The sequence below is a fragment of the Rhea americana genome, unplaced genomic scaffold, assembly GCF_003343005.1.
Source record: "Rhea americana isolate MKP2758 unplaced genomic scaffold, rheAme1 scaffold_577, whole genome shotgun sequence".
Classification (NCBI taxonomy): Eukaryota; Metazoa; Chordata; class Aves; order Rheiformes; family Rheidae; genus Rhea; species Rhea americana.
The window spans coordinates 87206-97929 of NW_028186731.1; the positions used below are offsets into that span (position 1 = coordinate 87206).

Below are 10724 nucleotides of genomic sequence, written 5' to 3' on the forward strand. Positions count from 1 at the left end.
GCTTGCTGCAGCTCCTGAATTTTGAGCGGGGTTTGTTTTTGATGAGCTTGCTCTCTCCYGGCGTTCCCTTCGGGGCTGCTAACGGGCGGAGCAGAGTCTCTCCCCTCCGCTGGTCTCGCCGTCAGGGCTGCCGCGCTGGCGGCGTGCTGTTTCTGGAATTTGCCCAGCTTGTTCAAGAGCCAGGACGCTCCTCCAGCGGCTGCTGGCTGTGCCCCTGCCAACATCTGCTTTGGCTGCTTAGCAGCGGAGGGAGGACGCGGGCCGGGGCTTAACCGGCAGCAACAGCGCGGCTCCCTTCGCCGCGGGCGCTCTGCCCCTGTGCTGCTGGATGATTTCTCTGCTTGTTAATTATTAATAAAAATAGCTTCTGTGAAGTATTAGCCCGGCTCCTGCCGAGTCCTCGTAGCGTCTCTGCGATGGGGGGAAGGCCCAGCCCTCGTGCGCTGCGTGGGCCTGGTGCTTCCCGGAGAGGGTAGACGGCGCGGGATGCCGYGGCTGGCGTTCCTTTCTGTCTCGTGAGCCCCGTCCTCGGTCAGCCGTGAGCCCTGAGCAAGCAGAATTGCAGTCAGCAAATCTGCTCCTCCGCCCCCCRCCACCCACCCGGTTGGCCTCAATTTTAACGTCGGTGCCCTGAACCTCAAGCCGTGCTGGAGGTTCTTGCAGATGCCAAATCCTGGTAAATCTGGAGCTAGAAGAGACGACTCGTCTTTATTGGTAGCGCCTCCCGGGGAGCCTTTCTTGCTCTTGTTGGCAGCCTGAGTAGAACGATGTAATTTTTTTCCACTTGGGCAGTGGGTTTCCCGGCAGGCAGCGCTTAGGTGATGCCTGGCTCCTGTTCGCTTCCAGGGGCTCCTCCAGGATAGAGGAAGCATGCGACATCTACGCGCGAGCGGCAAACATGTTCAAAATGGCCAAGAACTGGAGCGGTACGTACGCGTGCAGCCGCAGGCCGTTTCCCCGCGGCCGTGGGGACGGAGCGTGTTCTCGTGGGCCGTGGGAACGGTCTCCCCTGGCGAGGAGCGAACTGAAACCCAGTGTCGCGAGCCCGCGAGAGACCTTGAACGTGGTGCTGGGAAAGGCTGTTGTTTGGGCTGATTCCGGCGTCTGGATGGGAACACGCGCTGCTGCTCCTGGCTTAGGAGAGTCGCGGCACGGCCGAGGGAAGCGTTCCCAGAGACAACCTGCCTGACTCCGAGGTCCCTGTGCCGTACGCTCCGCTGGGACCCAAAGCAGGAGGTGGTTTTTGGCTGCCAGGCGCTGCCAAACCTCAGTTTCTTGATGCCTCTAGTAAASTCTGAGCACTCCTCCCGCAGCTCTTAAGCGGCACCGCAGCCCACACTGAAAACTGGCATTTTTAGCATTTGACCCTTAAAAATACTGGGCGAGGACAAGCTGCCCATATCCTCCTTTTCCAATGCGTCTCTCTGAAACGGTTAAGATTGTGCTTCTTGTTTTCAATTCCAGCCGCAGGGAATGCCTTCTGCCAGGCAGCGCAGCTCCACCTTCAGCTGCAGAGCAAGCATGATGCAGCTACCAACTTCGTGGACGCAGGCAATGCCTTCAAGAAAGCCGACCCGCAAGGTAAGGGCTTGCTTTTCCTTCAGGCTTCGTGGAGCGGGGCACCAGCGGTGCGGGAAAGCGGCTTGTTTTCTCTTGCCGGCTCGGGGAAGACAGGGTCCCGGAGCTAGCAGAAGGGGGGCCCTTCAGGCCGTGTGGCTAGCAGTGAGCTGTGACTTAGCAAAAACTGAGTAAACCTGCCGGTTCTGTTCCTGTATTATGGGCAGGGATGCATTGGCACGCGCAGAAGTCCCTGATTTTTGGATATCGAGGACTGCACGTAGTGTGTATCAAATAATTTTAGTTGCGTGTTACCCAAGGATTTCTCCTGGGTGTATATTATCCCATCCTCTTGACACCTTTGGGAATGAGCTGAGATGCTGTGGGCTGGGTCGACACGCTTCCCAAAGCTGCAAGTCACTCCGGTAGCTGAGGGCTGGCAAAGTTCACCTCCGCAGCTAGCGTGCCCGTCAAATGACGTCGATTCCCAGGCWGTGGGAATCCCTGTGCCGCCTGCGGAGCCTGTGTTTCGGCATATGGCTTCAGCTGAAGCCTTASAAGTGATGTGGCTGTGATTCATGTGTCATGCACGAACTGCACTTTAATTTGGCTCCCCTCGCTCTAGCTTTACAGCAACTCCTGGTCTGACTTCTGCTTAGAGCCAGAGTGAGAGATTTGGGGGGGGACACGACATTCTGGTGTTTTTCTGGAGCTGCATGTTTGGCAGTTGATAGGCCAGCTGAGATCTCACGCTGTTGTAAGTGTTCTTCGTTCCTGACATCTGGAGCTTCAGCTGGCCTCCTCGGGACGCGTAATTAGTTGGGGTGTCCTGCGTGTTTGCTCTGTGATGGGCTTGGATCCCAGCTCTCCTCTGAGCCGTAASTCCAGGGAGGARTACGGCRGCAGAAACTGTAGCCGTCAGCTCGGACCGTTGGGTTTGGGGTACGAAGRGGACAAGGAGCACGTGAATACCTCYGAGGCRGCCCGCCGGGGGTGCGCGTGGCCSTGTGGGGTTTGTCTTGCTGCGCTTGCATCTGCCGGCTTTGCTGTTCCCGGCAAGCTCTCTTGCTGGTTAACCCCGACGCCGGGGTTAATCTGACCTGCGGCTGGATCAGTTTGGGTGATTTTCAGAGAAGATAACAAAGTAACCTGAGGAGAGAACAAATTTAGTCTCATGTAGGATTTGCTTAACCTTCCAGGGACTTATGTTCGGATTATCCAGTCCCGTTGCGCTCTGCCGCGTGCATCCCGCGTTTTCCTCTTCCAGATGACTTGTGGGCAGAGGGTCTCTGGCTCTGCCGGGAAGCGCTAGCTCTCCCCAGCCCAGCCGGTCGTGTCTTTCGGGTAACTGGAGGGAGAAGGTAGGAGCGAGCGTTAGCTGCGCTGAGGAAGGCCCGCCTAACCAGCAGCGGGAGCGGTGTGTCCGGCCGCTCTGCGGGGATCTGTCCGCGGGCGCGCGGTCTCTCCTCCGCGGTGCCGCTAGACGGAGCGCGTCCTCCCGCTCGGAAGGAGCCGCTGCTGCGGCCTGGGTCCGGGGGGAGCCTGGCGGCCTCCTGGCAGGCGAGGTGCGTGCGGAGGGTTAGCTCTGGACGGGCTCCGCCAGAACCGCCGTGCCTCCCTGGGGGGAGCCTAGAGCTCCCTGCAAAGCCGAGATTAGGTTGCGGCCGTGCGGAGGAAGCCGGAGGAAAAACCTCTGTAAATACCAGCCGCGTGTCCTGGCTTGGGAACGAGAAAGAGGATGTCTGTTGTCTGTTCTAGGTGAGCTGTCTTCATTCTCAGAGCTAATTAAGGCGCTTGACAGCCTTTATCTGAGAGCTGCAGACGGCGAGCGCTGGCGCTCGCAGCCCCGAAGGGGAGAGCTCCCGCCCTCCGACTCGAGCGCCTGCTGGGTTGGGTGCAGCGYGAGCCCACGCTCTGGAAGTTCGCAGTCCGGCCCCGCTCGGTTCTGGTTTATTTTTTTTTTTTTGGCGCGTGGTACGACGCTCTCCCGCCGCCCCGGTCTCTCCTCCGCCTTGCGCTGCCGTCCCACGTTCGGAGGACTCGATGAGCCGAAGCCTCGACTGTGACAGCCGTCAGTCAGGCGGCAGCTGCGCCTACCGCTCCTTGGCTGTCCGCCTTCCCGCTGAGGGAGCGCCGTGAGCCTGACAGCTGGGAGCAGTCAGAAAAAGATCMGTCTCCGGGAGCCTGGCATTTATCTGCAGCAGAATTCCTCCCACGCCTCTTCGGAGAACGCTAGGGCAAGGCTCCTCCCGAAACRAAGCAAAAATGCCGCAGCTCTGGGCCCTGTCCTGCGTGGAGTGCGGCTGTCTGCTCTTTATCTGCTGTGAACTTGGATGCTTGCCTGAGCAACAAGGCTCGTCTTCCTTCGGATAAGCTCCTGCTAGGATGAAACACCTGGCCGCCAGCAGCGGCGGGGGCCAGGTCTTGGTGCTGCGTGGCAAAGCCCGCTGCAGGATTCAGGGAGGTGGCGAGGCGCTCGCCCCTCTGGRGCAGCATCGGGGCCGTGGAGCACTGCGCGGGCTCGTGCTTTCACGGTGGCTGTTTGCGATCTGCAGTTCAGATGCTCTCCGCCCTAGACAGAGGCCTCTTGTTCTGGGCAGGGGGGGGGAAAAAGGTGGCTTTATTCCTGCTTTCCAGCCGCTGGGCGGTTCTGCGCTCGGGGCGACGGATGGAGCGATGCCACGTGGTTCTGGGTTCTGCTCCGGGAACTTCAGGAAATCGGAGCAGCCCTTGGTCTGTCGCCTGTCCCCTGGGAAGTTCAGCTGCTCCCGACGGACGGGCCAGACCCGCTCCATCCCTAGCGATGCGTGTCGCCCGGGGGAGGCGTGGTCCGGTTTAATGCAGAGCGTTCTTGCCGTGTGGTTGATGCTCTTCTTGAAGAGACTTCGCTGCTGTTGAAGCCAAAGCTGCTCCGTGTGCACCTTGGAGTAGGATAACTTCCATCTGCAGCAGCCTTTGGCACCGGGGTTCAAACACGTAGGAAAAGCGTTGCTGATCTGGTTGTAGGTGGCCTCTCGTTGGAGGCCTGTGGCACAGCAAGGCGTCCGCAGGCTGCCTGATGCGCACTGACTTTGTCCATCAGCGGTCTAACGCGGGGGCACAGGGACACGGCGGTCCAAACGGAGTCTCTGATTTGCTCCRCAGTCCCCGGACGGTCAGTGTCACCACTCGCATGCTCTAAAGTTCCCTGGAAGCCTGTAGCCTCAGCAGCTCTTGAGTAGCTGTTGATCTTTGCGTGCGCTATAAATACAGCTTCATCGCTTCGGGGAGGCTGGGAGGAGGAGGAGGGAGGGGTGGCAAACGGTGCCGCTCTTCCAGAGCGCCTCTTCTCACAAATCTGCTCTTTCTTTTTCAGAGGCCATTAACTGTTTGATCAGAGCTATCGAGATCTACACAGACATGGTGAGCCTGGCCGTGCTCTTTTCTGTCACCTTGGGAAACAGCTGGTTTTTCCCCAGGAGGGAGGGTGGTGACGCTGAAGGGTTTGATGTACCTCCTCGCATGCCATCAGCTCAGAGGTGCCAGCGCAAGTCAGCGTCTTTCTGATGGTTTTGTCCAACTTGCTGGTATTGCAAAGGCTTAATGATGCYGCCTAGGAGGATGGGGCTGAAACTGGGGTCCAGTGAGAGCTGGAAGGTGGGTGGGTACCCAGGGACAAGTGTTTTCTAGAGCTGGGAGCGATGAGCGGGGCAGCGTTGCCCGCTCTCGGGCAGCGTGCCCGTCTCGGAGCCACGCGCTGGCGTCGGGACCGCTGTTGCTGGGCTCGGGGTCGCTCTCCCACACGTCCCCTCGCAGAGAAGTGCCAGGCCACATGTGCGAATCTCTCTCTGCTTTCAGGGCCGATTCACCATAGCCGCGAAACACCACATATCGATAGCGGAAATCTATGAGACGGAGCTGGTGGATATCGAGAAGGTAAACGCGGGGGGGAGACGGGAACCTGCAGTGCAGGGGCTGAGCCGTCCTCGCGGCTCCGCCTGGCAGCTTGGGCACGGGGAAGCGTAGCTTGAACCGCGTCCAATGGATTCCAGAAATGTATTCCTCCGTTAAAGCTGGGGTTTTGCTTGAAAACCCGGAGTTTTGGCTGGAGACGGAGCGCGGGCGCTCAGTAAGGGCGCTGCTGGCTCACCGCAGCGCTGGCGGAGGGGCGCGGTGTGCGGGACGCTGTACCCCACGCGAAGCGCCCTTCGCCCTGAGGCTGTTCGTGCCTCTTCCCCGAAACGTGCCTGGTGCGTGAGCCGCTCCGCTGCGGGCCGCTGGCCTCCCCCAAGCTGCCAGGAAGGGGACTTTAAGCTCAAATACCAGCGAGACTTCCTGGAGTGTGTCAGTCCCTGCGCAGACCTGGGAAAAACGCTTGGAATGGCCTTGACACTGCAGCTAATGAAAGAATAAAAGCTTCAGGCTTGCGTGGGTGTCTGAGAACTGCAGGAACAGGTCACTGGAGCTGTCTGAAAAGAAATCGCCGCTACCAATCAAGGTAGTGAAACTTTGCGCCTCTGCGGAGGCCGCRACGTCCGCCCGCCTCCGGCGCCCTGAAGGGCCATCTCTTCTGCTCTTTATAGCCCTCAGGGCTAGGTGTTTTCACTTATGGGGGTATCTTTTTCTTCCTTGCTGGCTGGAAGTGGAATAAGCCAGGTTTATTTTAAAGGGAAACAAATTTCCACATCCTGCACGGATCTAATTCAGGCTTCCGCTCACTCCATGAGTTAATTTAGTGCTGTTCTTGACACTCCTCCCTGCAAGTCTTCGTGACATCCTACTTGACAACTCCTGGGAATAACCCACAGTGCCTTTGCTGCCGCTAGAGCGGTGTACTCTGTGTGTGTACGTTCCCATGGCAACTTCACAAATGCAGCTCCTGGATACAGCTCCAGCTTCCTGAGCCTCTACCAGATCCGTGGATAATGGGGCRCGTTTCTCTTCCTGCTTGCGTAGCTGGCTGGGCATCTCCCGCAGCCTTCCCGTCAGTCCTGCCCTGCCAGTCGCTCTTCCCCCATCTGTAAACAGCTTGCTGCTCACGGAGTAACCTGCTTTTGCTCGGATTTGCCCCGAGGCCGGGCTTATGCCCTTCCCTAAGAAGGGCTGAGCTTGTACGGCCAGATGTGCTAGCGCCTGTCGGGAAGGCCTTCCCCTCTTTGACACCGATCCYGTGGGCTTAACGGGAGTAATGTGATTTGTCCTCAGATTTAGTTGCGGTTGCCCGTAGGTCCCCAGCCTGCTGGCAGGAGACGCGCGTGTGCAACGTACCCGCGGGCAGCGAGGAGAGGAGCCGCCCCCTTAAAGAATGGGCTGAAAAGAGGAAAATAGCCCGTTTTCTCTGGTGGGGGGGAAAGATAGCTCCGCTTAGCCCCGTAGCGCTGCGATGCCTTGGGGCGTCCGCCGTTGGGCTGGCATCGAATCCGACGGGAAGGTCCGGGCTCTGCTCCGGCTTCGCCGCGCGCGCTCGCTCGCTCGCTCTGACCTTGTCTCCGCGGGGGAGCTGCCGGACCGTTGCCACCGTTGCATCAGGCCCTGCGGCAGGAGCCAGCCACAGATGGCAGCGCCGACAGCGGAAGCCGCGTGGGCGGACTGGAGCGCGCGCGCGTCCTGCGAGGCCGGGCTGCGGAGGATTCTCCCGGCGGTTCCAGGCACCGCGTTGCTGAAGGCTGTGCATCTCTCTATTATTATTATTTTTTATGGTATATTACTCCCTGCCTGCGGAGCTCTCACTGCGTTTGCTTTTCTTGCTAGGCGATAGCCCACTACGAGCAGGCTGCGGATTACTACAAAGGGGAAGAGTCCAACAGGTACGCAGACGTTGCGAGCCCGGCTGCTCCGGGCTCTCCGGGAGCTGTCATTGCAGCTCTCCAGGCAGGGTAGGAGCTGTAACACAGCCCAGAGAGGGTCAGGAAACAGATGGTGACTAAGTTGGTCTCTAAAGTTACTTCCCCCCTGGAGCAAGGGGTATTACGTGTCTTGCTGGTGCTGGCTGCTTTCCCAGTCCTCTCCACCAGCTTCTGAACTGGGCAAGGTGCGGCACCGTTTTCTGCTTGCGCAGGCAAGCCCCGGCCTCCCTGTGCSGCGGAGGCTCAGCCCTATGGGAGAGGGGAGGGTTCCCAGCTGCCCCTTGCTCGCCGTGAACTCGCAGGAGTCGATCTCCTGCGCTTAGCGGCTTTGGCTGCTCCCCGCTCTCTGGGGAAACCCACGTCCCGCAGCGAGGCAGGAGCTGGAGTGCCCGAGGGGCAGGGGYGCCCGCGGGCAGCGGCCTTACGGCTCGCAGCACTGACGTGTGCGCTGGAAGGGGAGGTGGGACTTCACAGCAGGGTTGGGGAAAAAAACAGTGTTTTGCGGGTGGCCAGTCAGACACGCCGGGAYGGTGATTCCCTGAGTGCGTGTGCCGGTGGAGGGCACCGTGGCCGAGCCCCAGCTGCCCTGAGTTGTCCTGGTTCTCCTGCCCCACAGCTCTGCTAACAAGTGCTTGCTGAAAGTGGCCACCTACGCAGCGCAGCTGGAGCAGTACCAGAAGGCCGTGGAGATCTACGAGCAGGTCTGTGGCTCCTCCTTGCCTTGGAAGGGCAGGACCTGCCAGCCCGCTTGCAAAACGTGATGGCTCGTGCCTGCTGGAGATGCTGAGACTTGTCCTCACCCGTGTCTTTAACAGCAAAAGGCTTCTTGCCGGCCTGTAAACGAGCTCCCTGCAGCGGGCKSMGGGTGGGCGGCCCTGCAGCGGGCTCAGGGTGGGCTGGCAAGTCTGCTGCAGCAGGGAGGGCTGCTGCCAGAAGCTCTTTGCTGCAGCCCCTCTCGTGATTGCCCTGTTCAGATGTGACGTACCTTCTTCGGTGTCTCAGGAAGCCTCTCGTCCCTGGTGTCTTCTSCAGGTGGGGACCAGCGCCATGGACAGTCCGCTGCTGAAGTACAGCGCCAAGGAGTACTTCTTCAAGGCGGCCCTCTGCCACTTCTGTATCGACATGCTCAACGCAAAGGTTTGGGGAAGGCTAGAGCTGCTCGTCTGGGCTGGGTGCGGGGCGCCCGCTTGTCGTGGCTGCGAGCAGAGGGTCAGAAGGGGGCTGGCGGCTCGGGGCCGGGCGATGGCCTCCCCCGTCCCTTCCTAAGCATCTGTCCGTGCGGGCGCTCATCTCGCCTCTTACCCTCTAGCTGGCCGTGCAGAAGTACGAAGAGATGTTCCCGGCTTTCACGGATTCCAGGGAGTGCAAGTTGATCAAAGTGAGTAGCAGAGCTAATTCCCTCCTCTAACCTGCGTCACGGAGTGGCTGGGGAGGAAACGCCATAAGGAATGCAGCAAGGAGCGCGGCCGGCTCCCGCGGGGCACGGGAAGGCACCTGGACCACGACCCGGTCGCTGGAGTCGTAGGCTGGCCGCCGCGAGCGCGATGTCTTGCGGTGCGGATCCTGGGCAAGATGGGCCTTGGCTCTGCCCTGCCGAGGCAGTTCCTTCCCCCCCGCTGCTCTCCAAATCTGTTCTGGAGAAACGCGGGCGCGAAGCCAGGCGCGAGGGCTCCGCGCGCGCGGCGCGGCGCCTCTCGAGGAGGCGGGCGGGCCCGGCGGCCCGGCGGAGCGGAGGAAGGACCCCGCTGATCTCCCGCACGCGCTCGCTCTTTTGCAGAAACTGCTGGATGCTCACGAGGAGCAGAACATAGACGGCTACACTGATGCAGTAAGTTGAACGCCGGTGGAAGCACCTTGTCTTAAACGTTCCTCCAGCGCAAACACGCTGGGCGGAGGTACCGCAAACGAAGGGAAAAGCTTTTCCCTGCCTCCGTCCGCTGCAAGCACTTCCAGGAGTGGGTCCAGCTTTGCGCCCTCGGCTTGCTCGCCGGAGCTTTCCTCCCTTTGCGGGCTCCCGCGTGCGTGTGTTCAGCGTCCGGGGCCGTTCCCGCTCGCTCAGACCCGCTTTGCCGCCAGGCTCGTGGAGACCTCCAGGTGCTCTGCTCCCGGAGGCCGGGGGTGCAGGCGGGTTCCTGGGGTGCCGCCTGATGTCAAGTGGTGGAAGGAATCTCCCGCGTCCGAGTGCTTTGCCTGTGAGGCCGTGCTGCCTGATCCCGCCCTGAAATCGTTTCCCAAGGCTCTTCGGCCTCGCCGTCCCGAACAGCGCGCTCCCTCGGAAGCTGGCGCCCTGCGGGGTGGAGTTCTGCCTCTGCCCCGCGCTCTGCCCGTCTCTGAGGGTGTTTTCCTCTCCCTAGGTAAAGGAATACGATTCCATCTCCCGCCTGGACCAGTGGCTCACCACCATGCTGCTCCGCATCAAGAAAACCATCCAGGGCGAAGAGGAGGACTTGCGTTAAGCGGCGGCCTGCCCCTTCCTTCCCCGTTAAAGGCAATTCTCCCCGCGCMGCTCCGCGGGGAGACTGGGAGGGGGGAGGGCGAGGTCCAGAGGGAGAAGGAGTCGGACTTCAACTACCATTAACCTTTCCCGCRGCCCTTTCCCCCGCGATCCAAAGAGCAGAGCCGCCGGGCCGGCCCGGAGCCTGTTGTAGGGGAAAAAGCCCCAAAGCGACCCGTTTTCTGCTCTTCCGAGTGGCCCCGGCCTGCCTTCCGCTCCCGCCCCCAGGGCCTGGCTTTCACCCTCCCCTCACTGTAAATGAACCCGCTTCAGGTATTTAATTCTGTAATATATTCCCTACGAGTTGATTTTAAGCTTCAGCGGCCAGCCCGCAGCCCCCTCTCCCCCCCCCCTTCTTGCCCCACTGTTCAGCAGCCTCTCCCCACGGCGGGGACAGGGAGGGCGAGCGGCCGCGGTTCTCCGGGCCCTGCTTTGGGCCGCCCCTCCCTCCCTCGTCCCTCCCCGGGCCAGGAAGACAGAGGATTTCTTTGCCCCCTTCCCTGGCTGGGGGGGTGGTGGGGAGGGGGCGGACGGTTCCCACGCAGAATTGTGTGGAAGAGCCTGGTTTTAGGGTGTTCCCCCCTCCCCCCCCGTCGCTGTGGCCGTGGGGCTGCCCCACTCTGCGCGTCGCTGTGGCCGTGGGGCTGCCCCACTCTGCGTGTGTCCCCCCCCCGTCTCCCCCCGGGTTCAGCTGGGGGAGGGAGGCGCTGCGGCATGTTTCACCCTGGCTGTAGCGAGCGTTTGCACCCGGCGAATAAAACTTTGCATGAGCGGAACCGGGCCGGCGCCGTGCTTCGTCGGGGCCCGCGTGGGGCCGGCGCCCCTCCCGCTGCCCCCGGGCTCCCCCT

General features: G+C 61.1%; 1 protein-coding gene across 1 annotated transcript; it reads left to right on the forward strand.

Annotated features, from left to right (window-relative positions):
* Window positions 1-848: 848 nt before the first annotated feature.
* NAPA (NSF attachment protein alpha) lies at window positions 849-10652 on the forward strand. The gene is made up of 10 exons (XM_085319223.1): window positions 849-926; window positions 1465-1581; window positions 4913-4959; window positions 5395-5472; window positions 7288-7343; window positions 7999-8083; window positions 8415-8519; window positions 8692-8760; window positions 9160-9210; window positions 9737-10652. Exons 1-10 carry the CDS (start codon window positions 899-901, stop codon window positions 9836-9838), a joined length of 738 nt encoding a protein of 245 aa, XP_085175349.1. The 5' UTR covers window positions 849-898; the 3' UTR covers window positions 9839-10652.
* The last annotated feature ends 72 nt before the right edge of the window (window positions 10653-10724 follow it).

Coding starts and splice junctions, on each gene's coding strand:
- NAPA (XM_085319223.1), top strand. CDS start 899: ATGTTCAAAATGGCCAAGAACTGGAGCG. Junction 927..1,464: donor AATGGCCAAGAACTGGAGCG/GTACGTACGCGT, acceptor TTTCAATTCCAG/CCGCAGGGAATGCCTTCTGC. Junction 9,211..9,736: donor TAGACGGCTACACTGATGCA/GTAAGTTGAACG, acceptor TCCTCTCCCTAG/GTAAAGGAATACGATTCCAT.